The 17,302-nt window shown below is 38.5% G+C and overlaps 2 protein-coding genes and 1 pseudogene across 2 annotated transcripts in view; 1 reads left to right on the top strand and 2 right to left on the bottom strand.

Moving 5' to 3' along the window:
• The window catches only part of WDPCP (WD repeat containing planar cell polarity effector), a 783,785-nt gene that overhangs the window by 46,598 nt on the left and 719,885 nt on the right, over window positions 1-17,302 (top strand). The gene's annotated exons all lie outside the window — the stretch shown is intronic.
• Window positions 4,090-4,596, bottom strand: LOC105734359 (large ribosomal subunit protein uL23-like; annotated as a pseudogene).
• Window positions 10,719-12,237, bottom strand: LOC105734355 (heterogeneous nuclear ribonucleoprotein A1-like). Its single transcript, XM_064364178.1, has one exon. It carries the CDS (start codon window positions 12,222-12,224, stop codon window positions 11,262-11,264), a length of 963 nt encoding a protein of 320 aa, XP_064220248.1. The 5' UTR covers window positions 12,225-12,237; the 3' UTR covers window positions 10,719-11,261.

Genomic DNA, 17,302 nt, shown 5'->3' with positions numbered 1-17,302 from the left:
AGTGAGAATGGCTATTTTAGAAAGTCAAAAAGGCAGATGCTGCAGAGAAAAGGGAATGCTTATACACTATTGATGGTAATGTAAATTAGCTCAGCCACTGTGGTAAGTAGTGTGGAGATTTCTTAAAGAACTTATAACAGAATTACCATTCGACCCAACAATCTCATTACTGATTATATCCCCACAGAAAAATAAATCATTCTACAAAAAAGACACATTCACTCTTCATTGCAGCACTGTTCACCATAGCAAAGATATGGAATCAAGTCAGGTACCCATCAACAGCGGACTGGATAAAGAAAATTTGGTACATATACACCATGGAATACTATACAGCCATTAAAAATACCAAAAGTAAGTCCTGTGCAGCAACATGGATGTAACTGGAAGCCATTATCCTAAGTGAATTAATTCAGGAAAAGAAAAGTAAATACATGTTCTCACTTCTAAATGGGAGCTAAACATTGGGTATACAAGGACACAAAGACCGAAACAATAGACATCAGAGGCTCCAAAAGAAGGCAGAGAGAATGAGGCACAAAGAAAAACTGCCTATCAGGAATTACGCTCACTACCTGGGTGACAGGATCAATTGTTCCCCAAACCTTAGTATCATGCAATGTAACCGTTAACCCAGACCTGCACATGTACTCCCTGAATCTGAAATAAAAGTTGAAATTAAGAAAAAAACAAATTGGCAAGTTTCCACTTTTAGTCTATTCTCTTGAAGAGTTTGTGTAGGACTAGTGTTATTTATTCTTTAATTGTTTAGTAGAATTCACTGGCAAAGTCATCTGGGCCTAGAGGTTTTGTGTATGCTGGAGAAAGGTTTTAAATTATAGATTAAATGTTTAAATAGATATAAAACTATTTGTATTTTCTATTTTTTTGTATGTCTGCTTGAGTAAGTTTTATATTGTTAGGAATTTATCAATTTATTAAAATTTCAAATCAATTAACATAAAGGTGTTTATAATATCTTATTATCTTTTTAATGTCCATAGAATATATAGTGATATCTCCTTTTTATTCTAGATGTTAGAGATTCATGCCTTTATTTCTGTTTTTTTCTTGATCACTATCACCACTGGTAAATCAATTTTATTAGCTCAGCAATTCTCAGGGCTCTCTACACTTTTGAAAATTATTGAGGACCCTAGAGATATTTTGATCAATATTTATGTTACAGGTTTAAAAAGTGAAAATTTTTAAATACTTGTTTTTTAAATTTACTTGAAACTCATTATACCTTAGCATAACATATTTTATGTGATTTTTAACATAATAAAGATAATAGAGATAAAATGTTTATCTCTAATGAAAAGAAATTGAGAAGAGTGACAATGCTTTACATTTTAAATCTCTTTTAACATCAGGCTTAATAGAAAACAGTTGGAGTCTGTCTCTTACCTATTTTTGCTGTCAATATGTTGCAATATTCCCTGTCATGCAGCCACTGGAAAACTCTGTTGCATACTTGTGAGAGAATAAGGATGAAAATGAACATATTATTCTTGTTATAAAAATAATTTTGACCCTGTGGACTTCTTGAAAGGACCTCAGAGATATCCAAAAGTCCTCAGACCACACTTTGAGAACCACTGTATTAGTCTTCATAAAGAAGCAACTTTTGGTTTTGATTCTCACCACTATAACTTTGTTTTTTAATTTCATTATAGCTTGTTAAGTTCTGTGATTTATTATTTCTTTCCTTCTATTAAATTTAACAAAATGAAATTGGTGTTTTTGTAGGTTAAAAAAACAGTTGAATACAGATACTTTCATATGCTTCACTTTAACACTTCTCTTAGGTTTAATTTGGTACTCTTTTCATGACTTCTTCAAATGATTTTCACCCTTCTTTTTGAATATATTCATTTAAGGATACAGATGTTCCTTTGAGCACAAGTTAAGTTGCACTCCAGTTTGAATATGTTGCATTTTCCTAATATGAAACAAAATATTATTTTCAGATGAGATTGGACATGTTCAGAGTGGTATGGTGGTAGACTAAAATATTACTTTCAGTTTAAAAAGTTTTCAGTATTTGTTGAAGCTTTCTTCTTAGAACCACAGGCTATCTATAAGTATATATGTAATTTCCAATGACTTAGCAATTTTTAAATTATCCTTTATTATTGATTTCTAGCTTAATTCCACTGTATTTTGAGCACATGCTTTGTATAATTTCAATCACTTAAAATGTGTTCAGATTCACACGTGGCATTTGTCTTGGGGGCCTCTACCTGCTTAATGCTCCCAAAGGGAATGAGCCATGTTGAATAATGCAAGGAATGACTGAAGGAAATAGTGGCTCTGAACTTAGAGAAAAACTAAGAGAAACTTAGAGAAAACTAGCATAATTCTGTGTATCCCTCACACAGAATTAGTTACCAGCAATGTAGTCATCTTTTCCTTATCAACCTTGAAATATGAATTATAGTAAACCTACAATTGTGACCCTACAATGTAGCCATTTCATGAAAGTTTCATGAAAAATTTTAAAGAAGTATTTCATGGAATCAGAAACTCAGAGTAGTTACCAAACTTAGAGTAGTTCTCGCTTGTTGTATTATTCCTTATAGATTCTATATATAAAGGTCTAATAGACAACTTGTTTAATGAGATCACATAAGTTGGTACCAAAACCTCACAAGGCCAATATAAGAAAGAAACACAGGCCAATCTCTTCTATGGACCAGAATATGGTCCATTTTGGTCAAGGTTCCATGTGCCCTTAAAAAAACTAATTATATTTCTAAATCTGTCAAATGTTTTAGCTGCTACTTTAACTCCATATAAACCACACTTTACATTACCCTTCTCATGTGATCAGTGCAATAGATTTACCTCACATATTTTTATGTTACTGGAATTTCCTTCCCACAGAATTTTCATGATTCTGAGCCTTTTCTCAGTGAGATTGTCCCATTATTACTATTTCTGTTCTGTCTCCTACATAATGCCGTATGTCCCTGTGTGTTCTTATCCCTCACACAGAATTAATAACCCACTGGCAATGTATTCATTTTTTTCCCCATCAACCTTGAGCTATGAATTATAACAAAGCCTACAGTTGTGCCCCAACAGTACAAAGTAGCCATTTTATGAGAATTTCATGAAAAATTTTCAAGAAGTATTTTATGAAATCAGGAACTCAGAGTAGTTATCAAACTCGGAGTAGTTTTGCCAAGAACTCTTCTGAAATTGAAAAGCCTCTGCAACTTTCTTATCAGTACATGGTAGGGAGCTGGTGAATGTTTAGTGAATGAATCCCACTAGTCTCTAGGACCAAAGAGATCTTCCTTCCTAGAAAGCCCATTGTTTCTGAGGACATCATTGACTGTTGAAAGTACCTCCTTGAGCTAAGATGATGTCTGATTCCCTGAAGTTTCTGTCTGTTGGGTTAGCAAGAATCTAATTCCTCTTCTATATGATAGCCTTTCAAGTCCATGTCTCCTTAAAGGTTTTTTCTAAGCTCAGTGTCACTATTTCCTTCAGTTATTCTTTATGTTATTCAATATAGTTCATTCCCTTTGGGAACATTAAGCATGCAGAGTCCCACTGCAAGACAGATGCCAGAACTGAATGTTCACAACTCTGGCTGCACATTAAAAGTACCTGGGGAATTTCTTAGAAAATATGATGGCTTGTCCCATCCCCAGAGATTCTGATTTAGTTGGTATGGAGTATCCAATATCCAAGTGATTGAAGACTTGATATTTTTAAAACATCAATTATCCCCAAATTCATCTACAGATTCAATGTGACCTCTATCAAAATTTCAGCAGATTTTTTTAAAGTTGACAGGTTGACTCTAAAACTCATGAAAATGCAGAGAACCTAGGCTAGCCAAAATAATTTGGAAAAAAAAAAAGGAACAAAAGTAGAACACTTATACTTTCTGATTTAAAGACTTAAAGATAGTGGCATAGAAATAGTCAAATAGTTCAATGGTATAAAATAGAGACTTCAGAAATAGGCCTACACATGTATGATCCATTGATTTTTAACAAAAGTACAAAGTCAATTTAGGAAATAAGCATAGTTGTTTTCTTCTTTCTTTTTTTTTTTTTTTTTTGGTGAAAAGATATACATATATTTAGAATTAGCCAGCTGGACTCAGTTTAGATGATCCCAATTTTGTTGGCAACATCCAAAGCATCGTAATCAGGAGCCAGTTGAACATATGCCTTCTCTCCATCAGGCCGAATCAGGGTGTTGACCTTGGCCACATCAGTGTCATAGAGCTTCTTCACAGCCTGTTTGATCTGGTGCTTGTTGGCTTTAACATCCACAATGAACACAAGTGTGTTGTTGTCTTCTGTCTTCTTCATGGCAGACTCAGTGGTCAGCGGAAACTTGATGATAGCATAGTGGTCAAGTTTGTTTCCCCTGGGGGCGCTCTTCCGAGAATATTTGGGCTGCCTCCGGAGTCACAGTGTCTTGGGCCGCCAGAAGGTGGGTGACGTGCGGATCTTTTTTTTGTGGCTGTGGACACCTTTCAACACTGCCTTCTTGGCCTTTAAAGCCTTCGCTTTGGCTTCGGCTTTAGGAGGGGCAGGAGCTTCCTTCTTCGCTTTCGGCGCCATCTTGTGAAAAGGCGCATAGTTGTTTTCAACAAAAGTTAGTAGAAAATGGGACATTTATATGCAAAGAAATGAACTTTGGTCCATATCTTCTACCGTAAATAAAATCAACTCAAAATTGATCATGGACCTTTAAAATATGCTTTTAAAACGTATCTTAAATAAAACTGTATATGTATGTAATACATATATACAGGCAGGGATGAGACTCACTGATTTAGCTGCTGGCTTTTTACATCTCTGTGAGCAAAGAATGCAAATCTTTTGGGATAGCTGGGAACTGCTCTAGCAGAACTGCCTGCTCTGTGTTCTGCCTCCACTTATCCATTACAATGATATTTCTTGATTTCCTAAAATGCACCTGTGGTTGGTGCTAGGCTACTGCTCTAAACAAGATGGACAACTTTTGAGGCTCCCTGGAGCTATGGATGGTTGGAGGTGCTATCCCTACTCATAGTAGTTCTGCCCAAATATCTGATAGGAAGCCTGGCCCTGATGTGTCTGAGAGATCTGTGGCTCCTCACGCAGCTTATTCCTGGTGAAACGTTTCTCCTAGGTAAAGCACAAGGATGCCTGTACCCTTCCTACAACCGAAAAGTTAATGTCATAAGGAGTTTCCCACGCATATGAACAAACACGTGTGCACCTGAATTGAGCCAAAATTGTTAACCAGGCAGTACACTAACCCTGTCAGCACCTCATGCCTTAGCTGTAGTTCCTGGTCTAAGACTTGATCTAGAATAATTCTGCAGTTTCTGGAAAGGATTGAATCCATTTCTTTGGGACAATGTTGCATAGAAGCCAGAGGCATGTGACCTGGCCACACAAAAGGCCTAGTGCATCTAGCTAGAGGGTTAACAAGACACTGCCTAATCCATTTACCAAGCCCTCAAGACTCTAGTTCATTTCATACCCCACAACCTTACAACAGTGGAGGATTACTCTCTGCCCTTCCTGTGGCTGGTTTGCTTACTGGCAGAACACTCCACATAAGCCAGCACACATTCCTCATCAAGAAAGTCAAGGTTGTGAAGAGGCATTTCCTAGAACCTGTCAGTGTGTAGTGTTCGTGGCTTTTTTCACATTTCAATCCATTTATATTTAATCTGTGTTTTTTAACTACTTACCATATCTGCTCTTTGCCTGGTGTTTGACAATTCAAAAATCACATAGGTCTGAAAACCTTAAATACAGTTAGAAACTCAGTTGACATCTTGGTCTTCCAGGATCATTCCACGTAGTTTCTCCGAGACCTATGCAGAGGTATACCTGTTGCCCCTCTTGAGGGCAGACCATGCTCACATGTTCAGCATCAGAGGTCACCAGGGTATCACTTGAAGGATCACAGGCCAGCCCTTCACTGGTCTTTCAAACCCTATTATTAAAGTTAAAATTTTTATACTTTTTAGAGGAAAATACTTTTCCTGTTATTTTTCTATTATAGAGGTGATAGGATTGGTGCTTATTACGTGGAGCCAGAGATTAAATACTTCTCAGGGTGACTGCTTAATGGCTATGAGGTTTTCTTTTGGGGTGATGAAAATGTTTTGAGACTAGAGAGAGGTGATAGTTGTACAACATTGTGAATGTATTCAAAGCCACTGAATTGCACACTTCAAAATAATTAATTTTATCTTATGTGACTTTTACCTCAATAAAAGGTAATAACAGTAATTATCAAGGAACAATAATTATCAATTGTAGAATTCCTCTCACAAGAAAAATCCAGGAATTTTAGTCATCACTGAGGTCAGAGAATTCCTTAGAGATCTGGCCATCTGTGACCCTCCCCCCAACACCACCACCCTGTGCCGTTTGAAGCCAGCTGGATTTAATCTACCACTTAAAGATTCTATTTTTAAGAACAACGTCTAACAGCAATTTTTTGGCACAAAGAAATAGCCATAATGGAAGAAAATGAAAATAACTCCTGACTAATCTCTGAATATATCCTTTTTAGGTATATTTTTCTACATAATTTCATTAATCAGAACACTTTTCTTGTGCTACATTTCAAAATATATGAGAAGAATTTTGCTTTCATGAAATTTTAGTCATACTAAATTAACAACATGTGCATTTTGGATGAATTTTATGAGTAATATTCTTACAGCAAATGAATTCATTTATTCCATCAACAATTTTTTTTTTTTTGAGACAGTCTTGTCTGTTGCCCAGGCTGGAATTCAGTGGCATAATCTCAGCTCACTGCAACCTCTGCCTTTCAAGTTCAAGCAATTCTCATGCCTCAGCCTCCCAAGTATCTGGCATTGCAGGTGTGTGCCACCACGCCCAGCTAATTTTTTGTATTTTTAGTAGAGACAGGGTTTTACTATGTTGGCCAGCCTGGCTCAAACTCCTGGCCTCAGGTGATCCACCTGCCCCGGCCACCCAAAATGCTGAGATCACAGGCATGAGCCATCGTGCCTGGCCCATCAACAAATATTTTTTAGTACTTTCTTTGTGTCAGTCCAATATCAAAGTACTGGCATCTTGCAAGGTCCTTCTTGCTGTGTCATCCCATGGCAGGAGGCAGAAGGGCAAGAGAGTGTGAGAGAGCAAGAGAGGAAGGGAACCAAATTCATCCTTTTATCAGAAACCTACTCTGAGATAGCAGCATTAATCCATTCATGAAGGCAGAGCCCTCATTACCTAATCACCTCTTAAAGGTCCCACGTCTCAATACTGTTATATTTAGGATTAAGTGTGAAACACTTGAACTTTGGGGAGGGGGAACATTCAAGCCATAACATGGTTCATTCTCCCTTGAGGGAGAAGAGGGAGCCTTCACCTTCCACTGCAAGCCAAGTGAGCAGGGGAGGAGCAGGAGAGCCCAGTAGTAAACCCAGTAATAACAGAATATGGAATGTACCACTGAGTGGATGGGTGGTGGCTGTGGAAGAGATGGAGCTGGGGTAGCATCTTCTGCATTGGACCTTCTTGCAGTAGGCAGGCCTTACCTCTGAAGAACTCATACATGTGCCCCACAAGGAAGGCATAATTTGGGGACTGTCAAACAAAGGGCATCCTTAGACCCACAGTGTTAGCCAGAGAGAAATGACAGCCCACCAAGTGTGGAAGAGATCCTTGTCCTAGTCCTTTGCCCTTCTCCTACCTGATGCTGGAGAGTTCCGCTTTGGAAAAGGTAAAAAGGAAAGATGTCGAAGAAACAGATTATCTAATAATCAGGGTCCCAGGTCTGTTCTGCCCTAGGAGAAGGGGAAATGAGATTTAAGTTGAGGATGAAATTAAAGTCTTTAATTATAATGAGTTTTAATTGCCAAAATGAGGAGTTATGGAATCTGAAAATTAGAAATCTAATTTTCCTAGAAGTTCTAGAAGTTGTTAGAGGCAGGAAGGGGAATATTCAACAGATTTCATGTTGATCTTTAAGTACTCTGTTATAGATGCAATCAAGCCTTCCTGGAACAGAGTTATAGGAATTGATATGTAGCAATAGATATCAACATCAACTCTGGCTGGCATATTAAGCTGTCAAGCAAGGCTACCTTCCTGGATGCAGTCTCATAAGGCCTCATGCTCAGAAGGGGGTTTTGTACTTGGGGTTTAATATTCTGTTGTCACCATCTTAAAGTTCTTAATATTTTATATTCAAATTGAATAGAAGAAGAAGAAATGCTTGACCTAAATTTCTCACCCTGACTGTGGGCAAAGCATTGGTTTAGTGGTTGGTGGGAGGGGGAACCCAGTAGTTGGTGTATGGTGTTGGGGCAGGGCCCCCTGGCTGCATGAGAAGATCTCCATTCACACCAAGCCTGTAGGAACATAACATTAAATGGCAAATTTAAAATACCACGACAGATTGACAGAAAGAAAGTGGAAGAAGGGAAAAAGATTTATATGTTAGTTCCTTTGACAATACATGTTTCCTGCTTCCTGAACAAAGAGCCCCACAGCCCCACATTTTTGTTTTGTACCAAGCCCGGCAATTGTGTAGCTGGTCCTGTGCTGAAGCTCCCTTTCCCCAGGGAAGGATTAATTTCCTAATATGGAGTGTCCTCTACCTGACTCCCAGTACCTGAAACTGTGTAAAGGCTTTCAATGCCAGTTTACCGCCTCCATACAGAGGCAGATATAGATTGCATAGACCTGAAGCTCATATAATTTAGGGGGTACTCCTTTAAAAAAATTACAAATGCAAAATTGCTATGTCCCTTCACAGGACTTTAGAAAGGGCTTGTGCAAGTGAGGGTTCCTAAAGCTTATGGCTTATAAGCTTCATGGTAACTCCACCCCTGCCTTCCCAGCATGCCTTCTATTTACTCCTGGGTCCACTTTAAGAATCTGGAGGGTTTTTTTTTTTTAATGATTCCAGAACTGGGCTGTGCACAGTGGCTCATGCCTGTAATCCCAGAACTTTGGGAGGCTGAGGAGAGCAGATCACTTGAGCCCAGGAGTTTGAGACCGGCTTGGGCAACATGGTGAAACTCTGTCTCTATGAAAAGATACAAAAATTAGCCGGGCGTGGTGGCATGTGCCTGTAGTTCTGGCTACTTGAGAGGCTGAGGTGGGAAGATCGCTTGAGCCCAGGAGGTCGAGGCTGTAGTGAACCAAGATCGTGCCACTGCACTTCAGCCTGAGTGACAGAGCCAGACCCTGTCTCAAAACGCAAAAAACAAAACAAAACAAAAAAAGATTCTAGAACCTCTCCTGGTTACCCTGAAACCCAGAAATTAAAAGCTAGGCAGTCATCTTTTTTTTGATAAAGGATGGGGTGAACTTTCATTGAGGCCCTCATAATTTCAGTGTTTTCCTCTCCTCTGTTTTTCACTCTTCTTTGCTGCCACAGAGGAGTTACTTAGGCCTCCTCGAAGCACCTCTTCTGCTGAACCAACCCTTGACTGCTTTATGAAAACTCTTGCCAATTCAATGGTGCTGGGCTGCTGAGTTCTGCTTTAAGTCACATTCTACAAGAAGAAAAGAGCCTCCTCCTCTCATAGTTCCTTTAATCTCTTGTTAATTGATTTTATCCCTATTTGAGAAGCTATGGTGTTCTTTTTAAAACAAAAGCACAAATAAACATAACTCATTTTAAAAAGTAAAAAGAGATTTTTAAAAAAGTAATCAGAATATAATACACACACACACACACACACACACACACACATATACAAACATACACTGTCATCTAATCTGAGGAAATTCACCCAGTAATTGCCTCTCTGTAATAAAATAGCCAAGCTTAGATCATTAGAGGTGAGATAGTTGAGTTTATCAAATTTTCGGCCAACAGTTTCACCTAGTACTGAGAAATACAATGTATTAGGTTAGTTAAACAACAACAACAAAAATCAACAACAGTTTATCTCAAGTTGATTGACATTGATCCTACTTGTCTTTGTGAAGGAAATGATGAATTAATAAAATGTGTGCTTGTATTAATAAAAGTCTACTGCCTTTTACTGTAGTAACAAACAATTTTCATATCACAGAGGCTTAATCATAAAAAATATTTATTTATTGCTCATTCTACATGCAGAACCCACCTCAGCAAGGAGGTCTCTGTTCATTTTAGTGACTCAAGGACCCAGGCTGAAAGAGATCCCATCTATACATGTGTTTCTGTGATCACCACAGTAGGAGAGAAGAAAACCATGTGAATAAATGAATGTTGCCCGAAATTGACCCATATTTCCACTCATATTTCATTGGCCAAAGAAAATTACCTGTTTATGTCTAACTTCAAGGGGCAGGAAAGTACAGTCCCATCATATCCCTGAAAGAAGAACTAGAATATTTAGAACAGCTCTAATAGCTACATGCCTTTTGGTCACCAAATGTTTGATTTGCTCTGTTTCTGAGATGCTAAATATACCCACCCACTCCCTAAGGGAGAAAACCCCAAAGTCCTATGCAAGCATAGCATGAAGTTCATAATCTGTGACATCTGGGTGAGTTATGGTAGGTTCTTTTTTTTTTTTTTTCAAGAGAATTAAATCATTTATTGATTACACATGATAATGGATGATACACAAACTTCATTCCCATCTATAATTTTATCTGGTACCATTATTCAATTTAGATATATTGCATAGGATGTGCCAATAATCATCTTTATAACCAATAATTCCATGATTTTGCTTGGGTAATCCCTTTTAATCGTGAACTTCAGGTCACAACAGTAACTATTAGTTCAACTACACCAAGGTTTCTGAAGACAATGGCTTCTTCACCCAAGCAGGTTGTATATAAATTCCAAATAGAACCTGGCATCACCCTGAAGGAATTCTAACTTCACACTGTTGGGAAAATTTACCAAGATGGCTTCAGAGTAGACTAACTTTACACAGCACATTAAAAAAAAAGACATTTATTCAGCGTCATGATCAGACTATTACATTTAGCAATCAACAGCATGGGTGCAAAAAAAAAAAGAAAAAGAAAAAGAAAAAAATCTACATTAAAACCCTTTATTGGAATGCTTTACACTTTCCACAGAACAGAAACTAAAATAACCTGTTATACAATTAGTCACAAATACAGTCCTCGAGTTTTTTGCCCATACACTTGAGTATTTGTCTAAATCATGTCTTCTTTGTAGCAGCTAGGCCCTGCCACCACTGTGCTTGGCTGAGTTCACAAATCTGTTGTAACCTGTAGCTTCCCTGTCACTTCTCTGGCTCTCCTCTCCTGCTAAGCTTTGTTTCCTAATTAAAATCTTCTGCCACTGCCATAGCTATTGCTGCTACTGGAACTGCCATAGCCGCCTTGGTTTTGTGGTTTGGCAAAGTATTGGCCACCACCACCATAGGGACCAGAGCTTCTGCCTCCAAAGTTTCCTCCCTTCATGGGTCCAAAATTTGAAGACTGATTGTTGTAACTGCCAAAATCATTGTAGCTTCCACCACCTCCAAAATTGCCTCCATCATTACCAAATCCATTATAGCCATCCCCACTGCCACCATATCCACCACCACCACGGCTGCCACCAAAGCCACCACGATCACTGAAGTTTCCTCCATGACCAAAGTTGTCATTCCCACCGAAACCACCTCCACGACCCCCACCAAAGTTTCCAGAACCACTTCGAACTCTTTGGCTGGATGAAGCACTAGCCATCTCTTGCTTTGACAGGGCTTTCCTAACTTCACAGTTGTGGCCATTCACAGTATGGTATTTCTGAAAGACAATCTTATCCACAGAGTCATGGTCGTCAAAGATTACAAAGGCAAAGCCCCTTTTCTTGCCACTGCCTCTGTCAGTCATGATTTCAATCACTTCAATTTTTCCATACTGTTCAAAATAATCTCTTAGGTGATGTTCTTCAGTGTCTTCTTTAATGCCACCAATGAATTTTTTTTTCACAATTAGGTGGGCACCTGGTCTTTGAGAATCTTCTCTTGAGACAGCTCTCTTTGGTTCCACAACTCTTCCATCCACTTTGTGTGGCCTTGCATTCATGGCTGCATCCACCTTCTCCACAGTTGCATACGTGACAAACCCAAAGCCCCTGGATCGCTTGGTGTTTGGATCTCTCATTACCACACAGTCTGTGAGCGTTCCCCATTGCTTAAAATGGCTGCTCAGGCTCTCATCGGTTGTTTCAAAGCTCAACCCTCCAATGAAGAGCTTCCTCAGCTGTTCCGGCTCTTTAGGAGACTCTGACTTAGACATGATTGCAGGGAGAAGAGAGACTTTAACGATGCTTCTTCGGCAGCATCCACAGCAGAAAGGCGGTATGGTAGGTTCTAATCATGATCTGCTTCTCTAGATCCTACCATGAAATTAAAAAAACAGATTTTCTGTTCTGCCTTCTCTCACCTGATACATAATGGCTGATACAGGAACAAGATAATTGTAATATTCTTCTTGGGGAAAATGGAGAACACACACAAATACATGTCTACAGAATTTGGAAATCTTGTTGGGAACAACTTTTGAGGGGCCCCCTACCTGTGTTTGAGGAATGTTACCTGATTAATTCTGATTTTGAGAAGTTCCTTTTTCTCATTGGCCTCTGTAGCCCCTGGATCTGCCTTCTGAAAGTTTTGTCCTTTTTCATTTTCCTTGTTGGCTGAATCTAAAGGGAACATTGGGAAATACGCCTTCTTTCAGGACTGAGCAAATTTCTCATATATAACCAATTTGGACTAAGCTTTTCCTAGGGGTGCTAAAATACTCCACATTGTAGTACCCCCAATTCCCACTACACACGTATAACCAACCAGTTAGGTTCCATACACGTCCTCTTGCAATTAATTGGTTCATATGTCACCTACAAGAGACTTTGATGTGAGCACAGTGTAGTGATAAGTGAACTAGAAAATTTCTTGGATATATGATCCTAAGCAGGTTACTTGACTTCTCTAAATTTTTCTCATCTACGAAATTCTGTTTTTAGATGAACAGGATTAAAGGACCAATAAACAAAACCTTTATGTACCATATAAATGTTGGCTAAGTGCTTTTGCATGTATTCTCTTCTTTAATCCATACAAAGTCTTAGAAAGTTATTAGCATTCATTTTTATATGAGGAAACTGGAACTCAAATAGACTAGATGACTTGCCCATATAAGAAATGATAAGGCTTGCCCATATAACAAATGATATGATAAAGCTAAAAATGATAAAGTCCAGATTCCCAACTTGATATCCTGTGTACATTCTACTCCCACACAGCTGCTCTTTGTTTTGGGAGTAAACATTATTAAATTCTATAGAAAAATATGTAATGTATATTTGGTTTTTGTCATGAATCAAGATGTCACAGAGGGGTCATAGTAATTGACAAGAATTTTGCCATCTGATTTATACATTCCTCCATTATAAAGAACTGATAGACTCTGAAATGAGGCTACGGCCTTCTTAAGTTGTTATAATAACAATGTTGCATGCAGCAATTCAGAGGATACAGAATTTTTTACAATGTGCTACTTCTGTCATTCCAATCAAATATAGTCAAGCAAACTTACTTTAAAAAGAATGAATATATACTATCCTCAGTGGAAATGTGGGAAAAGGTAGTTCTGAGTTGTTAAATGTTTAGGAAAAATCAGTAACATTCTAAATTCCAGTTCATTGATGCAGAATATGACTCAAAGCCAAAACAGAATGTTTGGGACAAATTAGGAAGAAAAATATTTTTCACCTGAGGCTTTTGTTACAACTGAGATTATCTCTTCCTCATTAAGCAAAACTAATTGAAAAATCTTTTGGTTCAATACTTAATCTTCTGTTTGAGATTTTACTGTTTTAATATTTTCAATGAGAATTATTTGGTCTCTGACTTAAGTCAGTGCATAGGAAACATTTCCGCAAGGGAGATTCTCAAAGAAGGGGTAGAATATTTTGTACCTTAGTTACTAGTTTTCCAGTCAGCGAGTGTGTAGACAAATTATATTTTCCCTGTTGTATATGTGTCTTGGATTTCACTAATGAACATTAGTATTTTTTGCACTATTTTCAAAAAGTCAATTACTCAAAATAAATTGAAAACATTTGTTAAAGCCATAACTAAGATGTTGGATTTTTAAAAACAATCTATCGGAATTTAAGAGCCTTTGCCTGTGCGAGTCTACAGACAAGAACAATTTTATGAAATCAGAAAAAAAAATTTAAGCATTATGTAGGTTTGGGTACACAAAGAAATTTGCTCACTAATATCAACTTTTGTTGTTGTTGTTTTAGTTATTCATCTCTTAAAGATTTTTTCTTCCTGTTTCATTTTCCCAATTGTAGCAGAGCTGCCAGATGTGCATTTAAATACTTCCCTCCGCCTTCCACTGTAATAAAAGACATATGGTTACCCAACTATACTACATGTCCTTGCTTCTCCTGCTATTAGATGTAGCCATGTGAGTAAGTGTACTCCAGTGGAATGCAAATAGGATTTGTCCTTAAAAACCTCCCACACTTGCTCCTCTAAGATGATAGCCCACCTCCAAGATGGCTCTCAATGATTCTTGGCTCATGGTATTTATGTCCCTGTGTAATGCCCTCCTCCACTGAATATAGCAGACCTGTGTAACAAACAAGATAGTGTAGAAATGATGGAATGTGATTTCCAAGTCAAGGTCATAAAAGACATTGAGGCTTTCCTATTCTCTTAGATTACTTTTCTGAGGAAAGTCAGCTACTATGTCATGAGGGCATTCCAACAACCTTTATAAAGAGGTCTGAGTGGCCAGAAACCGAAGCCAGCTGCCTAAAACCAAGAATAAGCAAGCCACATTGGAAGCAGATGCTTCAGGCCTAGTCAAGCCTTCTTATGACTGTACCCACAATACACATCTGATGGCAAACTCATGAATGACCTTGAACCAGAACCATTCAGCTAAGCCACTTCCAAATTTCTGACCCACAATAACAATGAGATAATAAATATTAATTGTTATTTTAAGCTGCTAAGTTTGTTATGCAGCAGCAGATAATTAACATACCCAGTCAGCTGGATGGCAATATTCATGAGAAATCATGTCTTGAAGATTACAGAGCTGCAGTCAGCTCAGATGCCTGAATGATTGTGTAAAGTAGGGCCCTTCCCTCTAGTTTCTCCATTCCTCACATCAACCTGGACTGTTGAGAGAGAAATAAACTTTAGAGCCATTACATGTTTGGGGTCTCAAATTTATAACAGTATAGTCAACCCTAACAAATATACCCACTTAGTATTCTATTTTTTCCTTACATCAAGTCTTATTCATCTGTGAGGGTATTATTTCCCTGAACAAGGATTATTATTGGATTAGTTCTTCAAACACTATAAAAATATTGTATTGGCTACAAGGCTTTATATTAAATATTCAAAATACTTCCCCCACCTGCAAATTCTATTTTATTTGCCTAGGACTCGATATGTTTACTAGCAGAGTTGTGGTTGATACTATGGTGCCCTGCCCAAGATCCAGTTTTCTTAGTTAAAGCTCCTATCCCCAAGGTCCTGGGAGTGGTGGCTGGTAGTAGCTTATAGCTAGCCCTAATTGCCATTAACTGATGGGAACCAACTCACTAGGGAAGTTATGCTCTCTCGATAGATGACCCACAACAGTGTCCAACTGACATGATGGCATGAAAGTCCAGCTCTTGCCACCAGAGATACCTCTGTTGTACTGTTTATATTTCAGAGCCCTCCTTTCTGTGGATTGGGCCAGGACTAGACTTTACCTAAGACTAGATCCTTGCTTGGCAGCTCTTTTCTCTTCTCTATCCTGCTGCTCTCCCTCACTTACAGGTTTTTTCCAAGGAGTCCCTCAATAAACCACATGTACCCAAATCCCTGTCTCAGATTCTGCTTCCAGAGAATTTTATCTAAGTCTACCTACTTCCATAAAACTGAACATGAGAGGTAAGATCCTCTTCTCAGGTACTTACATTACTTACATGGTTTGGATCTTTGTCCCTACTCAAATCTCATGTCGAATTGTAATTTCTAATGTTGGAGGTGGGGTCTCATGGGAGGTGATTGGATCATGGAGGTGGTTTCTCATGGTTTATTTAACACCATCTCCCTTGGTGTTGTCATAGTGAGAGTGAGATACTGCAAGATCGGCTTGTTTAAACGTGTGTAGCACCTCCCCACTCTCACTGTTCCTCCTGCTATGGCCATGTGAAGTGCTGGTTTCCCCTTTGCCTTCTGCCATGATTGTAAATTTCCTGATGCCTCCCTAGAAGCTGCTATGCTTCCTGTACAGCCTTTGGAACCATGAGCCAATTGAACCTCTTTTCTTTGTAAATTATCTAGTCTCAGGTATTTATTTATAGCAGTACAAGAATGGACTAACACAGTACTGATATATTTTATGCACAATAGGAAGAATATATATTCAGTCCAAAACTTTGAAAAAGACTTAAAAACAGAAAAACAATAAAAAATATTAAGAAATCCAAAAGTTGGCCGGGTGTAGTGATTCATGCTTGTAACCCTAGAACTTTGGAAGGCCAAGGTGGGTGGATCACTTGAGATCAGGAGTTTGAGACCAGCCTGGCCAACGTGGTGAAACCCCACCTCTACTAAAAAAAATACAAAAATTAGCTGGGCTGGTGGTAGGCACCTATAATCGCAGCTACTCAGGAGGCTAAGACAGGAGAATCACTTGAACTTAGGAAGCAGAGGTTGCAGTGAGCAGAGATCGCAGCACTGCACTCCAGCATGGGTGACGAAGTGAGACTTTGTCTCAAAATAAAATCAAAGAAAGAAAGAAATCCAAAAGTTGGCTATCTGACGTTATCAACAAAATTGATAAATCCTAAAATGGATTAAGAATATAACATAAGAATACATTCGTTAGCTTACTTCTTTCTGCCTGTGGTCACCATCAAGAAAGAGTCACTGAAATCTCTCTTCCCATTGCTGCCGTCATGCCTAAATGAGTCTCCTAAAGAGCTGCAGCAGCTCTTCACTGGAGGGTTGAGCTTTGATATAACTGATAAGACACTGAGGAGCCATTCTGAGCAATGGGGAATGCTCACAGACTATGTGGTCATGAGAGATCCCAACATCAAGTGCTCCAGGGTCTTTGGGTTTGTCATCTATGCCACTGTGGAGGAGGTGGCTGTAGCCATGAATGCAAGGCTCCACAAGGTTAATGGGAGAGTTGTGGAACAAAAGAGGGCTGTCTCAAGAGAGCGTTCTCAAAGACCAAATGCCCACTCAACTGTGAAAAAGGTATTTGTTGCTGGCATTACTGAAGACACTGAAGAACATCACCTGAGAGATTATTTTGAACAGTATGGAAAAATTGAAGTGTCTGAA

Source organism: Aotus nancymaae, unplaced genomic scaffold (assembly GCF_030222135.1).
Source record: "Aotus nancymaae isolate 86718 unplaced genomic scaffold, 86718_ANA_hifiasm-v0.15.2.pri h1tg000057l, whole genome shotgun sequence".
Taxonomy (NCBI): domain Eukaryota; kingdom Metazoa; phylum Chordata; class Mammalia; order Primates; family Aotidae; genus Aotus; species Aotus nancymaae.
Note: the sequence above shows the minus strand (reverse complement) of the source record. Positions and strands in the feature narration are given on the sequence as shown.